Source organism: Panicum virgatum, chromosome 7K (genome assembly GCF_016808335.1).
Source record: "Panicum virgatum strain AP13 chromosome 7K, P.virgatum_v5, whole genome shotgun sequence".
NCBI lineage: Eukaryota > Viridiplantae > Streptophyta > Magnoliopsida > Poales > Poaceae > Panicum > Panicum virgatum.
Genome location: NC_053142.1, coordinates 31,992,252 through 32,009,688, shown reverse-complemented (window position 1 = coordinate 32,009,688; position 17,437 = coordinate 31,992,252). Strand labels below are relative to the sequence as shown.

General features: G+C 42.2%; 3 protein-coding genes across 6 annotated transcripts; 1 reads left to right on the top strand and 2 right to left on the bottom strand.

Annotated features, from left to right (window-relative positions):
- Window positions 1-104: 104 nt before the first annotated feature.
- LOC120640980 (trafficking protein particle complex subunit 4-like) lies at window positions 105-6,556 on the bottom strand. Its single transcript, XM_039916923.1, has 4 exons — window positions 6,358-6,556; window positions 3,089-3,195; window positions 2,852-3,020; window positions 105-515 (listed from the first exon to the last, which is right to left on the bottom strand). The coding sequence occupies exons 2-4, from the start codon at window positions 3,152-3,154 to the stop codon at window positions 319-321; spliced, it is 432 nt and encodes a 143-aa protein (XP_039772857.1). The 5' UTR covers window positions 3,155-3,195; window positions 6,358-6,556; the 3' UTR covers window positions 105-318.
- A 941-nt stretch (window positions 6,557-7,497) lies between these two features.
- LOC120640979 (COP9 signalosome complex subunit 8-like) lies at window positions 7,498-10,938 on the top strand. Its single transcript, XM_039916922.1, has 5 exons — window positions 7,498-7,673; window positions 7,763-7,839; window positions 7,947-8,128; window positions 8,812-8,919; window positions 10,398-10,938. Exons 1-5 carry the CDS (start codon window positions 7,590-7,592, stop codon window positions 10,535-10,537), a joined length of 591 nt encoding a protein of 196 aa, XP_039772856.1. The 5' UTR covers window positions 7,498-7,589; the 3' UTR covers window positions 10,538-10,938.
- Window positions 10,939-13,244: 2,306 nt separating this feature from the next.
- Window positions 13,245-17,081, bottom strand: LOC120640977. 4 transcript variants are annotated; one of them, XR_005662071.1, is made up of 3 exons: window positions 16,367-17,081; window positions 14,829-14,901; window positions 13,245-13,636 (listed from the first exon to the last, which is right to left on the bottom strand). XR_005662071.1 is itself a non-coding variant. In XM_039916921.1 (3 exons), exons 1-3 carry the CDS (start codon window positions 16,456-16,458, stop codon window positions 13,386-13,388), a joined length of 438 nt encoding a protein of 145 aa, XP_039772855.1. In that variant the 5' UTR covers window positions 16,459-17,081; the 3' UTR covers window positions 13,245-13,385. The 4 variants fall into 4 exon arrangements, 1 of the variants encoding a protein (XP_039772855.1); XR_005662072.1 differs by having other exon boundaries at window positions 14,829-16,014; window positions 16,367-17,028; XR_005662073.1 differs by having other exon boundaries at window positions 14,829-14,957; window positions 16,367-17,028.
- Window positions 17,082-17,437: the final 356 nt, after the last annotated feature.

Below are 17,437 nucleotides of genomic sequence, written 5' to 3'. Positions count from 1 at the left end.
TGTTCCTACGCCACATCAGATATGAAGACTCATTTACAACTATAGACGATCCACAGTACATATGGCACCTGAACATTACTGCAATACAGCCCATGCGACCAATCTCAAGCCTCGAAGTTCATCACAGGCAAAACATGTGTAGTTGCATTTTTTGTATGCAAAACTCTGTATTACAGCAATCACAAACACCATAGTGAAGTTATCGATTCTGCACCAGTATAAAGTACGATTCAAGCTGAGCATAGCTGAGAGTAACTTAGAGAAATGAATTAATTATCAATCACACTATTGGGACGGTAGTGTTTTCATGTTTCAGTTTCACCGACCCAGAAGGGCGAGACGGTCCTTCTGGATCACCTGAGCTAGGTTGAGATCAAACAGCTCGCACCGGATCGGCATCTCCATCTCATAGAATGGGTTCTTCAGAACAAAGTCTGTGTACAGCTCGTATATCGCTTTCAGCAGAGTCTCCATATTTTGTGCGCCGGTTTCGCATACAACAAAAAATTTTGTCCCTGAAGCAACCAGAGCAGACTATTAACAGGACAGGTGTCAAATGCGACAGTAATTAGCCAAACAAACAATAGCATATGAGCAAAGCTAGGGGGCTGATAATATCAGATGCAAGAGGTTGAGGAATGTTGAGTACTCTATCCTGCTTGTGATGAGTGAATTGTCAACCGTACGGTGTGATCGTGCGCTTGGTCTTTGGATTGCAGGTACACGGGCATCGAGTATCGACGGGGAGCTGCCGTGGAGGTGCTGTGGCCGATGGACCGTGCGGTGGACGGCGGTGAAGGGCAGCCGGGACCGGAGCTCGGACCGGGCGGCAGCTGTGGCGTCCACTCCTGGATCGAGGGCGCAAGCGGCGAAGGAAGGCGGGTTTCTTGGTTTGCGCCACAAAACCAAGGAGGCGGACGGCGGTTGAAGACGCCGAGTCGTGGAGGCACGGGCGTCGACGGCGTCTAGGGCCTCGCTGCGGGCGAGGAGGTGACGGGCGTCGGGCGGCGTCTAGGGCCGTCAGAAGGCCGAGGCGGGAACGGCGTCTAGGGCCACGGCGTGGAGGCGGGAATCTTCCCGCGCGTGATGTTTTGGCGGTTTTCTCAAAACCGGCCACCTACCCGGGTTTCGCGGACCCTCCAAAACCGCGGACCGGTACTTCACCGACGTGGCGGCATCGCAGCAAAGACTTCGAGTCGAAGAAAGAAGCTCCGCCATCGATCGAGGGTGTACAGCGGGCGGCTGCAGACCCGACCGGTCTGACCGGTCCCTTGGACCGGTCTGACCGCAGCAGCCGAGTATAAATACCCCCCACCAGCCCGTGGGAGGGTGAGTCTCTTGAGTCTTTTGTTTTCTCTTCGTTTTTCCTTCTCCCAGCCTCTACTCTAGGTTAGGGCCAAGGACTCCAACGCAAAGAGAGTTTAGATTATAGCTATACTCTTCAATCTAGAGGGTGGATGATGGGCGGATGGCTCTAGCCTTTGTATAGGTGAATTCCTCTGAGATTAATGGATGAAATTTGTTTGAGATTCACTTGTATGTGCTGAGCATCTCGTCCTCCCCTTTTCTCTTGCGTTTTGGGTTTAATTCTCCTCTTTTGGTGTGTTTCTTGTTTGGAGGAGACCAACCCTTGAATTCGTAGTTTGATGGACTCTTTGTGACGATTCTAATCCTTCTAGCCAAGTGCTAAACCTACTGGAATCGAGAGTTCTCACGAATTGGCGATTTTGTGTTCTTGAGAAAACCCCAATCCTCTTTGATCTTTCCTCGAATTCTCTCGATCCGTGAATCTTTTGGGTGAGATCTTTTGGGGATATGTTCACGGGGTAGTTACGAAGCTTTCCTCCAAGTGTCATCGAATTTGGACTTCGTTTACTCAAGATTTGACATTTGGAGCCTTGTTGGCGGGCTGTCTGGGAGCGACCGGTCTGACCGGTCTGAGTAACCGGTCTGACCGGTCTGGAATTTGAATTTCCAGCCCGACCGGTCTGACCGGTCTCAACAGTTCAGTTCTGTGATTTGCATCGTGTTGGCTCTTTTGCTTCCGCGCAGCTACTTAGGGCTTTTCACTAGGAGATAGCTAGTCCATAGCTACTATCTCATATCCTAGGTTCAAGGGCTTGCGGTGATTTTGGGATATAGGCCGACAGATCGATTTCGGAAGAAATTTTGATCGGCTCCCATTCACCCCCCCTCTGGTCGCCGGTTTCGGTCCCACAGAGGTTGAAGACACCATAGGGGGGACAGGCAGATTATGATAATCTGAGTCGGGCCAATTTGGGCAGCTTACTTACATAGACCACACCTCAAAGAAATAATAAATGATACAGCACAAGCTTACACTAGAGATAAATCAGTCTAACCCAAATGGCCAAATGTACAATTCAGCTGCAGGATAGTCCAAATGAAATTATCCATGGTTACAGCAAAATTAGTTCAGCAAACAAACTGATAAGTGATAATGGGTTTCAAAATCTTAATTTTCTACCATAAGCATTCATGCACTCAATACTGCCTGATAAGTAACCTCACATGCTACAATTCTACAAACCTTCTGTCTAGTGAACACTCTACCCAGTAACCTAGTGTCCTCTGACTTAAGCAGAAAAGTAATAGTGTTAATGGAGGTATTCCCGCACATACAAAGGCTACAAAGCAGATGGTCTGGCACACAACCATAATATGCAACATAATGAGTTCTCTTGACATGCAGAGCAAGAAAAAGTAAATCTGTGCACGTTTATCAACAGTAAAGCTTGAATGGATCCAATATGTGGAACCCCATAGTGCCAAAAAAAAAACTTCAAGTTCAGAACCATACGATTTATCAACTATATAGCAGTTTGCATACCTGTGAGGGATTGGAAGCAGTGAAGATCGAAGTTATGGGCTTGTAGGAGGTCAATGCCAGTACAACCAGGGATAGGGGAGAGTTGTTGGGAGATAGCATGCATTGAATGCCAGAGACTTGCCAATCTAAGACTGTCATTGGTGTCCATCCTCCCAGCTGAACCATAATCCTGGAGAAATGTGCAGGTTCTTCATATTTACAGATATAAAAGAAGAGATAGGGAAACCAGGAATATACCTTGTAGTATATGAGGCCACCAGACTTGTTAATGATGAAAAGGCTATAGATAGCTGCTTGTGCCATCAGAAAAGGTGGGGTAGAGATAAAAGATTTTTTTTTATCAGCTGCAGAGCAAAATCCAAAACCTGTTAAAAAGTGCATCAACTTTTCTGAATTGAACAAACTGCATCTTTTCATTGTTACAGCCTTTTTGTCAAACACCATAATTCCTTTCACTAAGGTCCTCCTAAGTTCAGATCCAATGATTCAATTTGGATATAACCGGAAAATTAAATTACCATTTCATTCTTTAAAACAATGCATCTGTCTAAGTACCTTTAATACACTTTATGATGCTGGAGAGATAAAAGCTTGATAATACATTATATCTTCTCAAGCAAAACTAGATTCTTATCTGATACAAAAAAAAAGACTATACTGTATATTCTCAATTCTTGGGATCCTCAAGCTTTTGAGGATCACGACATGTATTCACTGACATATTGCATAGACAGGCAGAGGCACTTTATAAACAAATGGAAAGATCTTAGTTTGGAAACACAATGCAGGATCACACGGCATATACACGAGATCTCCACATACACACATCCACAGGGGCGGACCCAGCATAGGATATTGTTCTTGTTCTTGCAAACGAAATCCAAGTTAGTAGGTAGCTCAATACTTACACTAGTAGGAAGATCTGGAGCAAGGGAGGAGATCAGGAGAGAGTTTCTCTTCGAGAGAATGGAAGTGTTGTTCTTCTTGAAAAAATACTAGTGTAAGTCTAAGATAACATCGAAAATGAGGAATCTTGATTAATGAGATGATAATCAAAGTTCTTCTTCTTGATCATTGTACTAAGATGAAATAGAACTATCAAAATAGAAAATAGAACATAGGGAGTATTATTTTGTACCTATTTTAGTTTGTGCAACACAGTAGCTCGCTAGCTAATGCATAGCTCCAGCCTACAGCTATATTATTTTAATTTTTGATGGTTGTAAATTTAATTAATAAAGGTAGCAGGATGCATGCATATACCACACAAACCGAAATACTCGAGTTTCACTGAATACCTCAACCTCGGACCATTGGAGCTCTCAAACTCCAGGTTAGGTCCAAGCTTGGCTTGATTCTAAGTATAGCCTAGGTTGAATTGAATTTTAGCAAGTCAAATATAAATAGCTCGTGAATCTTGAGCTTTTCTGGTAACCCTATTTAAGAATAAGAGTGAACAGTGAATACTCAGTAGGTATAAAGCAGCTAGTCGTGATGCTTTTTATTTCAATAACTCTCTTTCTCTTTTATTTTATACTAATATCTTTTCTTTTTAATATAATAGATGAAATAATAAAATTAGTTGATCACCTTTTACTAATGACCTATCTAGCTACATAAATATGTTATACCAATTAAATTGGGTTCTCATCTAATTATTATTGTACTAGACCAATCTTTTCAGTGTTGGTTATTGATCCAAATCTTACGTAAGTACACACAATATGAAACTTTAGCGAATAAATTGAGAAAATAGCATTCGATATAAATATTAATAAGCTAAATTCCGAAGAGGAAAACGTCTCATATCTACAAAATATATATCTAACAAATTAGTTAGGGTATCTTCTCCAACTCAATTTTAGACAGCGGCTTAAGAAATATGACTAATAGAAATAATAATACGAATTGTCTGCTTTAGTGCTTATAACAAATGATATTTTGATTGATAATATCAAAAATATTGAAAAGGTTGGCAACGAATGATCCACCATTTGGAGCATCTTGTTAGCATTGATCTTTTTAGCATAGTGCTTTGCAATAAAATGAATATTTTTTAAAATGGAGTATAGGAAGTCATATTTTATTAACTTTATCATACAATTTTATCAAATACTGGCTCCTAACATTTCAAATAATATCTCCACTAATTTCTAAATAGCGGACTATTTTCGTAATTCATTTTAATTTTGGTCATTAAAATTCTTATCACATACAGAATTGAAAGTGCACAGAGTTAACGTCTAGATTGTAGTCACCTCTGATTTGAAATCGATGTTGCCTTATCTTCTTTATATACAGATCATTAGTAAGAGATGAAGGGAAAGGCTAAGAGATGAAGGGAAAGGACATGAGGAGGATGAAGTAGAGCGCGCCACCAACACGTAGACGACCTTCACAAGGTAACCACGCAAGAAACTTGGTAAAAACATCGCGAGCGAACAATTGGCGAGCAAAAGAAGGGTCGGCTTGCTCATCAGACCACATTGTCGGGACAAGCATGCATGCTAATATGGTGGGCACCCTCATCGTTGCTAAAGTCAAGGTCGCGATAACCAGCATCGTGAAGGATGACAGGGAAATTTTTTGAGGAAGGAGCGGGTGGCATGTATGAAATTATTAAGAAGTGCTAGAGGTCAAAATTTTGTTTGAAAGGATTTTGATCGAGATGTTGTCCTGTGAAATTTAATTATGTCGCGATGAAAATTAATAAGGTTAATAAATGTATCACAGTATCACCCATAGCAACGCACAAGTATATTTGCTAGTATCATAACAAATTGTTCCAGCTAAAAAAAAATCTTATTCTACCTCAGTGTTAGAAAACATATCCTGAAACACTTCAAATCATATAGTGGAGCAAAATATCACACAGATAGATATTTTATGTGCTAGCTATATAACAACTAACATAAGCTATAAATAAAGCAGTAGATGTTCATATACAAGACTTGTGAAATCTTTATTATCTGATCTTGAGAAGCTACCATAAAAAGAGGGGTAGAATGTATGTTTAAATAATGATTTTTACCTTGGAAAATAATATATGTTTCAAATTAGCCATAATAATTTTTATTTAGAATATGGTTAAGTGCAAAAAAATATTATTAGAGGTTATGTACACCCAATTTTTAAAGTCTAGATCCGCCACTGCACATCCAAGGTAATAATACAATATGCTACCAATAGCAACATCTGCTAACATTGGTAGGTAATCATGCCACAGGCGACATCAAATTTCCGAGACATTATGTAAACATATAGCCAAAGAGAATACAACAGATGTCCTAGTCTCCTAGAAATGCAACGGGGTTCCTCTGACGACTGAAAAAATAGATCTGGAGGCATAAACAATATGCAATTACAAAGCACCATCACATAGCACACACACCGATCCTTCTTGTATCTTGTTCCACATAGCATCAGGGCACATACAACGATCCAATTTCAATCCTATATTCCCCATAGCATCACAGCACATACAGAAGGCCTGCAGGCAGGCTTACCTTGCAACCGGCTCCCGGCAAGGTATGGGCGGAGATTTCTCTAGTGCCCGGATCCCAGCCACACCAGGTGGTGTTATGCGGGCTTGGGACCCTGCCGGGGACGACAGCGGCCGGCGGCCGCCGGCAGGCGAGCGACAGGCCTTTGAATCCCGGGAGTAGAGGCGAGCGCGATGGAGTGGGGACTGAACTCCAGGTGTGGTGCGCATTGAGAGTTTGGGGGAGGAGACCACGCTCGGGCCGGGCTGGTTGAAATGCTGAATTATTTTCAGAAATCTCAGAGGCCTGCCAATAATCCTATCGGGCCAATAAATCTGGCACGAGTCGGCCCATGCTCGGGCCAATAAATCTTAACACTACTATAATATTTCACAAAAGGAATGGCACGAGTCGACCCATGCTCGGGCCAATAAATCTTAACACTACTATAATATTTCGCAAAAGGAATACAACTACTGCAATATGGATCTGATTACGACAGCACATGCATAATATTAGATCTGGAGATAGCCAAAACACTTTTGTATGTGCCGTCCAGGATACATTTTGTTCTCTTACTGGTAAAAACAAAAGGCATCAGAGGATATATTTTGTGCTCTTTACTGCTTTTTATAACGCTAATTGCTTGGGAATGCCACTAGATGCTGACCAACTGTCATCAACTATTTTTCGTTGCGAATGACGTAACAATATCTAAATATGGAGTGCAATCATCTAGAAATTTTCTTATCCTTTGGGTTAAGTAAGTTCCTAGATGACATCTAACGGTTATATGCTAGCCCACCAAATTGATGACCGCATCATTCTTCAAAATTTTGGGTATTTCAAATATATTCTCCTCTATCCAAGCAGCCACAAAATTTTATTTGTTTAAAAGTTGTCGACTTGTCTTTAAAGAAACTCGTAATATACAGAAGTCCTAACAAATTCTGCTGATAGCAGGCACCAGTTTCATTTTTTTCTTATGCCTTCAAAGTTCAGATCAATTATTTTTCCACTTATTTTTTATATATTTTTGAGATTATTTTATAATTTTTTTGAGGGGTAAGATTACTTTATAATTAAATTTTTTTGAGGGGTAATTAAATTAATAAGAGGACGAGCAGAGATAAAAAACCCATGTATCTAGATTGGGCCGGCTGGCCCATATCCTCTTTCGAGCGGGCCACAAAACCCTCTCCGTGCCTCCCCCGGTCCTCCCTCACCGCCGGCGATCCCCTCCACCTTCGCCGCCGATGCATATCTCCGCCGTCCAGGCCGCGCTCTCCGACAAGTCCTACTCCGGTCTCGCTCCCCTCTGCGATGATCTCCTCCTTCAGGTACCTTCCACGCATCCCTCCCGCCCCCATCCCCACACCCGCGTCAGGGTTAGCGCTCCGCCAAACGGTATTCCCCATGCGTCTCGCAGACCGCGTCCAGGGGAGCCACCACCGACGAATGGCCCTACGCCGTCCACCTCCTCGCCCACCTCTACCTCAACGACCTGTACGCGATTCGCTGCACCTTGCCCTCGTTTTTCCACGCATCCTTTACTGAGTATGGGGATGGGTTTTTGTTAATGACAATGCCGTGGTGTGTTTGGCCGTGAGCAGGAACAGCGCGAGGTTCTACTGGAAGTCGTTGCCGCAGGAGGTGAAGGACGCGCGGCCGGAACTCGTGGCTGTCTGGAGGATCGTTCAGTGTCTATGGAACCGCGACCATGCCGGCGTCTACACAGCGGCGCAGGGGTTCGAGTGGGGCCCTGACCTCGCTGACTTCATCACTGCCTTCCTAGGTATAGTGCTTGTTTTTACTGTTTTGGGTGGCACGCAATTTTCCCGTGCTTGTTGTGCAATGTAGTATAGAGATTTGGTAGTTTAGTGCATGGATGGGGAGAGACTGTTGACCATGCGGTTGCCATGGATTAATGGTCGGAAAATCTATCTAGATAATTGGGCTGCACTGAGAATCAGATATCCTCACTGGATAGGATGATGGAGAAGTTTCTCAGGTGAATGTTTTGGTTGTGTGTTATCTGGTTGATTATCCTGCTAAAATTAATTGTTCTTCAAGGTACAATGTGAATATTATTGTGTCTTGGTAAGTTGATATGGCAAAGTTGCCTTCTTACTTGTAATGTTGAAACGTGATTGCTAAAATATTAGACATTATATCATTGTGCTTTATGGTGACAGAAAAAACGCTGGTGCAGAATGCACTTTGGCAATACTATGTAGTAAACCAGTAGCTCATTGCTAACTGTTACATGAGAGGAGCTTATGATTGTTATTTCTATATCTGCTGTTAAGATGGCAAGAGTATTTCTTAATTGTGAGTATGAGGCAGAATTTACTAAATATAAGCTGTGAAGTTCAAAAAATTAATGACATTCTTCTTCTGATCTTCATTTGCTTGTTTTTATATTGATTGTGTAACTTTATAAGGTGAATATCTGGATCTTCATTTGCTCTGATGCAGAAAGCTACAGAAAGAGGATATTCCAACTGTTGACCTCTGCGTATTCCACAATCAGTGTTCCTGATGTGGCTCACTTCATGGGGATGAGTGAGGAGGATGCTACCAATTGTATGTTTCTCAATAAACCCAGTTGTTGTTTTTTCAATCTAAGTATGATTGTTCTAACATACTCAGTGGCCTTTTTTTTTTCTGTTTTAAGCTCTAGTGGATCTATTTTAATTTTGCACTTTTGGGATGTGCTGAATTCTTTCCACTTTACAACACATATCTTTGTCTTAGTAGCGTTTAGAATGCACTTCCTCAGCTCGTGAAGGTCGCATTGAAGAAATGATTGCCATTCATGTTTTTTTTTCCATTTTAATTTTGCACTTTTGGGATGTGCTGAATTCTTTCCACTTTACAACAAATATCTTTGTCTTAGTAGCGTTTAGAATGCACTTCCTCAGCTCGTGAAGGTCGCATTGAAGAAATGATTGCCATTCATGTTTTTTTTTCCATCATAAATATTTAATCATGGGATGAGGATGGCATTATTTTATTTAATGATGGGACGACATTATTTGAGATCCTATAACTCTTGAGAACCCTATCCTTCTGACACCAATGTCTATTTAATATGCTATATAACATGATTATTTTCCTCTACCTATATGATATAGGCTATATCCACTCTATAAGAATAAATGAATACATCTGTCCTAAAATAAGTGCATTTCTTTCCAGTTGCATAGACTGAAATGCACTTATTTTGGGACATAGGTGTTATGTGTCTTCTGCCTTCTGCATCTTTTTTTTTGACATGATTAGCTCTTGATTGTATTATTGAGTCTTATGTGCACTAAGCATCATTTATTTTTTTCAAATATAAACGTTCTTGTGGGAAATCTCATTTGTCTTGATTTGATACGCTTCACTTATGTTGAAGTGGTAGCTCTAATCTTATTTTTTCATGGCTGGCTACTTCTCTAGTATATTTGTTATGCATCAGGGATTTATCTTCTGTTGGGTCAATTGATGCAATTTGGTGACCTTGATTTACCATGATGTAGGAAGCATGTTTACCATGATCCAGAAAGTTTCTCATTATGATTATGTAAAAAGCTTTTCAGTTCTCATCATTTGACATGAAATGCCATCTCACTCAGACTATATTTTAATACCAGACCAACTATTATTTTCATTTTTCTTGATTTGTTTAGTGCATTATTTTTTTCGGGTTTCATCTCTAGCCTACCCCAACTTGCTTGGGAAAAAAGGCTATGTTGTTGTTGTTGTTGTTGTTTAGTGCATTATTTTTTTCACATCATTTTTTTAATTATTATGGGTAGACATCAGTTTGATTAGAAATTTAGTTAGCACTTTGCACTATTTGGTTTATCGGTACCACAGATTGGTAGTGGTGGGGAAACATTTTGTATGCTTCATTGCTTCTAATGTGAAAGCTGCTTGAAGTACTGTGGCAGACGGCCCTCTTTAGTTGGAGTATATAGATAGTCTTCTGAGTTTTACCTGCGCTAGTGCGATTGATCTTAAAATGCTTCAAATAATCAAATTAGATTATAACAAGTTCCATTCCCCCATTGCAGATGCAGTGGGAAATGGTTGGAGTTTGGATGCATCAACCAAGATGCTTACTGTCAAGAAACCAAAGACTCAGACCAACCAGAAACTCGACGCAAGCAAACTGCAGTGTTTGACTGAGTGTGTTTTCCACCTGGAGCACTGATGCCCACTGTTAGTGGTGTGATGTCCCTTTTGCTACGCCCAATGTTAAGAAGCCTCTTTGTCATGATAGCTAGATACCTGAATAGATCTTTGGCTGCAAAGGGGAGTTCTATCAGTACTGAATTCCTGAAAGGCTAGCTTGTCCATATGGTTTCTTGTCCTGCCAGTGGTGCATTGAAATGAGTTATGCATTGCTCTTGTTTCAACTAGCAAGTTCATGTTTTTGTTTCTACTTGACTGGAGTTGGAAATTGTTTAGTGGTTAGCATTGCAGTGGAGCCGTGGATGTCACTGAAGCAGTTTGATTATCTAGGGATTATCTCTTTGCGTTAGATCGCTAGCAGTCTGTTGTGCCCAACCAACATATGAAAAGTATTATTGAAGTATCTGGGAAGCGGGTTAACTATTCCTGTTCATACTATACATAAATTGCTGACATATAGATTGCTGACAAGTACACAACTGAAACTAGATGAAAGCATCTGCTTTGAATGTCTGAACCTCTGAACTGAAGTAGGATCTGGTATAGACAATGAGCACACTCTTATTGTTCTGAGCGTTGTATAATGTAATTGAACTGGATTCTTGAAACCTCCCAATCATATACGGATATGTCTTCCATATAGGCAATTTGACATCTCACAGTTGGGTTCCTCCTGCCAAGTCCTACCGGCGGTTTGAAATCTCAACCTCTGCTGCAGCCTGCAGGAGCTTGTAGTCACAAACCAATCCATACGGTCACATAACTTTTTGGCTCCGTTTAGTGATAGATGAGCATCATTGTGTCGTTGCTGACAGTGCCTGTCGCGAGTTGTTAGATGATGGCAGAGCAATGGAATCGTTAACTAACATTAAGTTCAATTGTTCTTCACTACTTTATTTTTTTTTGCAAGCTCAACACTTGCACTTTTGTTACTTCAAAATTAGTTCAGTGAGATCATGAACCACAAGAGTGTTTATAAAATTTGGGAGGGGATCCCAACTCAAACTAATTAGTATGAGCAAGTTCATGAGCACACTCATTACAATTACTTGATGCATTAGAAATGGAAACAGAAGCAAATTGAGTGGAGATGATGGACAATGTTTTTTCCCTGAACAGTCCTGCAAATTTTACTTACGCTATTGTAGTTAATCTTTATCTGCTCTGGAATTAGATTATAACAACTCCCATGACCCCTAATAACGCCGATGCTGAGCAAATCGGTTCGAGTTTCATGCGGCAACCAAGGTGCTTAGTTTACTGCTAAGAAACCAAAGGCTCAGACTAACTATAGAAGCTCGACGCAAGCTCTTTGACCTTCTAGGGAAGTCTTGGTTGCACTAAAACGCTAGCAGCTGCTCATGCCCACGGTCCAACATATGAAAAGTAAAATCTTGTAGCATATACAATTATACATAAAAACTGCTTGATAACTTCAAATCTGTTCACGCTGACAAGGGGTTAAGCATCTATCACAAATAATCAGAAACTGAAGTGAGGAAGAAAACATCGTCACCAAATTGGCCAATGTTTTTTCTGATCCTGCAGAGGAGAGCTCAGCGAAGGTTGGGATTGAGAATTGCTAGTGTGTTTGGTTCACTGGTTGTAGCTTGAGTTTTTCCGACTGTGCTGATCATTGCCTATGTACCACAGCAACATCGATCCATCTCATTGGCGAGCGTATTCCACCTCACTGAAGAGTGAAGCGCATTCTCTGTCCTGTTTTACGAGCAACCTCGATCTCACTCATGTGAGAGGTCGTCCGGGAACCACTAACCCCATACATAGAACATTCTTTTAGCACATATATTGCTATGACCATGAACACCAACCTAGCATTGATATAATCGAGTTCCTCATGCCTACCAATCCTATATGATTTGCGCCATAAGCCTCACATTTCAAAGCGCAATTCGCCATCCCCACCTTGTGTCCCTCTTCCTATGTGGCTGTCCTAACTAGACCTCTACTTTGGCACATTCAAGATGTAGCTCCTTTAATTTGCGCTTTCCATAAATATAACTAGGCGATGAGTAACTAGTGAAAAATATTTGTTTGGCAAATCGGTGAAAATATCACATCATTCTACTTCATGCCTTGAAATATCATACATCTCGTGATGAATCCATCTGGCTGGGGTTGTTAGCCCCTGTATCTAAGCCTGAGTGAGGTTTCAGGCTTACACTTCACATGGGCTTATTAGTCCACGTGTACTAAAAACCAAGAAACTTGACTGCACCATCTCGTACAAATTATATATCTTATCGGTGAACCATGCTGCCGGCACTAAGTAAAAGAGAAAAATAATGGCATAGCACGACAAAGAAACAATAATACTTGCAATTGATTGCCACTGCTGCCAAAATAGCATGGCCTCAACTGGCCACTGGAACTTGATTTTAAATTCACAACGAATTTACCACGAACCTAAAACCAAAATAATTCGAACTAAGTTTTGACCTGTAGTTTTTTTTGGGTCCGTATCGTAATTGATATCCTTTTAGTAACTATTGTACTTCTTTGCAGTTTTGCATCCTACCAAGTACCAACTTCACTCATGCCAAGCTGCAGTATATCAAAGCATTCTTGAAGGTTGACTAGAACATTCGGCACGTGATGCACGCCCTACTGTTTGAATAATCAAATATAAGCAATCATAAGTAATAAAAACTAAGAATTAAACTACATGCATGGTATAAAGATGAATTCAATACGAAACCACCACATCCGGTAACAAGCACATCATCAACACGTTAACATAGGTGTCTATCTGGTATTTGAATCATAAATATTACAACACATCACTATCATATCTATCAGGTGTCTGTTCAGCAGTTGAATCAGGTATCTGCCCAACATCTCAATCATCAACATAACAGTACATTCGAGCACCATAAATCCACACGCAACAAGTATGCATAGCTACCAAATAACCTAGCTTTGAATACTAACTGAAACCAAAAGCTAATCACCATGCTACACAGTTTGCAGGCGGAGGTCATAGCTACACAGTCCCATGCATCAGACTTTTGTTGCTGGAGACGAAGGCTACACAAAAGCCGGCCACAACTGGTAGAGACAAAATCAACATGAGCTTCACTGCTCATGCATCCTTGAACTGAAAAAGGATAGTAATTTAATGTCAAGCATGTGTCATGTAGATGTAACACAACTTCCAGATGATTTGTTACTTGAATGCTTTCTAAAAACCGGATGGCAGATTGCTAATTAAAAAAGACCAACAAAATAGTAACACCTGATTGTTTCTGTGTCTTCTTACTACATTTTGTTTAAGTTATCTAGCTTGGCCACTTTGATCAGCCGAGTTTATGTGGTTATACGCCTTGTCGATCTCATTTTGTTCAATGGAAAGATATCACATGTAGTCAGCTCCCAAGTTGTTTAGTCAATACATGGCTGTGCTTTCACAAGCAAGCTAATCATGGGCAAGCAATCATCTTAGGCTGTAATGCTACCTACTCTGTTCAGGTCCATGTAGGGCTATAATCACTAAACTATTCTGCCAAAGTTTTTGAGATATTACTGGATTGAAGGTCTTTTGATCCTCTACAACTTTGTAAATGTCAAAATTCATCAAAATTATAAAACCTCTGAATATGCCCATGAATAGAAACTGAAATTGAAATCAAAACTGAGTCTGTCTATGAAACACAACATACTTCCCATAAGCATAGTGCACAATCTAGCGTGCCATCAGAATTTAGAAATATTATGACAGTCAAACTGAATTCTAAATTAGCACTTGTCACTGCTATAACCTGAACATGTAGAATATTTGTCCTTCAAGTCAGCTATCCAACAAAACTTTGATTAGTGCAAAGCATGCTCTGTAGACCCTATTTGATTCCCAGCACCAAACTGAGTTATCCTATTTCCTTGGCCTATTTGATTGACCCAACGCTAAATCAGACACGGTCTATGGAGCTGGCCTCCAACACATTACAGGAAAGCTGATCATCAATCATTTATTGGTCCATGTTTGGTTCACTACCACATTAAGGAATTCGAATTGGTTTGACAACTGAGAACCATAAATGCGAGAGGTCCAGCAATGTGCTCACAATTTTGGTTTGGTTCATGGAGGATCAGATTACACATTGCTGAAGCAAAGTATTTCCACAAGCAAACAAGATGCCAGAAGGCATCACAAAGCACTAAGTAAACTGGAGCAGACATCCATAGGCATAACCATCTTGCAGTTTAGATGAACATAGCAAGCTATATAATCACAGCGGAAAATAATAGATGAAAACTTAGGTGTGCGTACATTGACAAGGGATGATCAATACCTCTTCATCAATCAACACCAGGTCACTGTGCAGTAATTTTGATTTATCATGTGGATCATAGAGGTCCCTGAACCTGTCACACATAAGCCCTCACTGAGTTTCCAAGCATAATCAACCGGTCACACATCTCTAGGCATAGGATGAGAAGTGGAATTAGTACAACAGTCATAGAGGACAAGCAGATCATGGTAAGGTTCATACATGATATCAAGATCAGATAAAAAAAGGGATGTCCCATGCAAATTGCAGTTATCCAATTATCCTAGATTTAAAAGGCATGCCCCATACTGTCCCTGTTGCCGCACAGCTATAATTTCCCCCCATGGCTAACATGAGTACTAATTCTAAAATCATAGATACCAGCCCAAACCCAAGAAGATTGGAAGATCAAGGAAGAGCGGTAGGGTACAACACAAATTTCATCTTTCAGACTTTAAATGCCACTGAAAGAAATGTCTGCGCTAATCGCCAGGTTAAGACAAAGTGAAACTGTAGTCCACCAATACAATTGTTTGCCTAAACGGTCGTTTAGCCCGTTTAAACACCGTTTAAACGCTACACAGTGGCACACCGTTTTCGTTTAATCGGTTGTTTTCACCGTTTAAACGGCCGTTTTTCCCGTTTAAACACCCGTTTTGCCCAAATAATGGGCTAAACAGTAGGTGACCAACTGTTTACCGTTTATCGTTTAGGATAACATTGACCAATACACACTCGAACTGGACTATTCCGAACTACAATTAAAATAAACACGCAACAAATCACAGGCACATCTGCTTGCAAATAAAGTAAGGGACAGGATAACTCAAGACACAAGCATCAGCTTGATTAAAAGTCCCTTTAAACTTCCATAACACTATCCAATCGCTTTGTTTCATTTGACAAATAAATGCAGTTATTTTACCTAGGGACAGAACCAGCCAAGAATATGGTCAGGGGGTTCAGCTCATTTACATGGCAGGATGAGACTTGAAATCCAAATAGTGTTTCACCTAAGGATTTATTAATTTCGCCGCTGGCCCTGACCTTGATTTTGCCTGCACCTAGTACATACATCAGTAGGACACACTCAGTCCTTCCCAATTTGCTAGCTTTAAATTCCAGCATGCAATTATTTTTCTGAAGCGAAGGGTGGAACAAAGTTGTAGTAGCATCACACCAACAGAAGGTCCACACTGCTTTCCACCTAGAGAAAATTACACTGGGCAGTCAAAGCTTGTACCACCCAGAAAATCAATGAACTGAGGCCAAAACCTACGAGTCATGGAACGGACAGTTTGACAGAACCATGTGCAGAGGAACCAAGCAAACAACACATTAATAAATAGTTATATGTTTAGATGGATAATTGAACGCTAGGAAATGGGAGGAAGAAAAACAAATGGACGATGGAGGTTGTTCATCATGGATTAGTAAGCACTCAAGCCCAGGATTTCATTGAGTTTCCATGTTCACCGAAAGAGCGGAACGAGCAAGCCACGGAATTGGTGTCGATTCCATCCAACTCCGATAAGTAAGAGCGAATGGGAGATTCTCACCTGGTTGAATTCCATGCGGCCGCCGTGCTCCCGACCGGCAGCGATGCCACTCCCGCCCCGCGGCCTGGCCCGGCGCTCCCGCGCGACGTCATGGATCTTCCAGAGGCTGGCGCCCAGCTGCCGCGCCGAGGCCGAGGCTGACGCCGAGATCCGTGGCAAACGGGGCGCCAGCCTCCTCCGGGGCTCCCTCATCCTCCATCTTCCACGAGGGCGCCGGTGTGCCGGATCCCGCCCGGCGCCTGGTCCTCCCGAGGTGCAGCCACAGCGACTCCGAGCCGCAGCCCGTGCTCCCAGAGGCCCCCGGCTGCTGCGCCGCCACCGCGCCTCTGGCCTAGGAAGAGGGGGGCTCCTCTATGGCCCCTCCACGCAAAGCTCGCGCTCAAGCGCCGCCCGCGCATCGAAGCAGGAATCAGCCGCGTCGAGTGGCCGCGCGGTGGCGCCGCGCGTCTCCCGGTCCGCTAGGCCGTCGCGAATCCGCCAAGATCGCATCCTCTCCCTCCGAGCCCTGCGCCGTGCCAGATCTGGATCCTGCGGGAGCCAGCGGCGGTGGCGTAGAGCAGGAGGAGCGCCGGCGGGGAGGGGCGACGAAGGCAAGCAGAGAGGGTGAACGGGAGGGGAGGCGGCGGTGGGGAGGGAGAGAGTAGAGAGGGAGAGAGGGCGGAGGCGGCTAGCAGGAGCGGGATTGAGAGGGTGCGGCGAGGAGAGTGAGGGGGGTAGGGTTCGGGGTAGCGGGAGGGGGTAAACGAAAAAGCATCTCGAGGAAATTTTTGCAAATATGATAGTATTATCGAATTTCTCCTTCTTTATGTGGAAATAGACATTAGTTTGAGAGGTTGAATGGGAAATTTGCGAACACAGTTACTGTGCATTCCCGGCGGGCTGGGTTTAGCCGCGATATTTAGAAAACTGGAGGGTTTTTTTGTAAAATAGCAAAAGCAAAGGCTGTGCGACACGTGTCCCCCTTTTTCCCATGAAGCGCGGGGAGGAGAGCAAACGGGAGGGGATTTTAACCATTCGGATGAGCCATCAGGACTCTATTATATTGGCATTGAAACACTATGAATTCCTGAA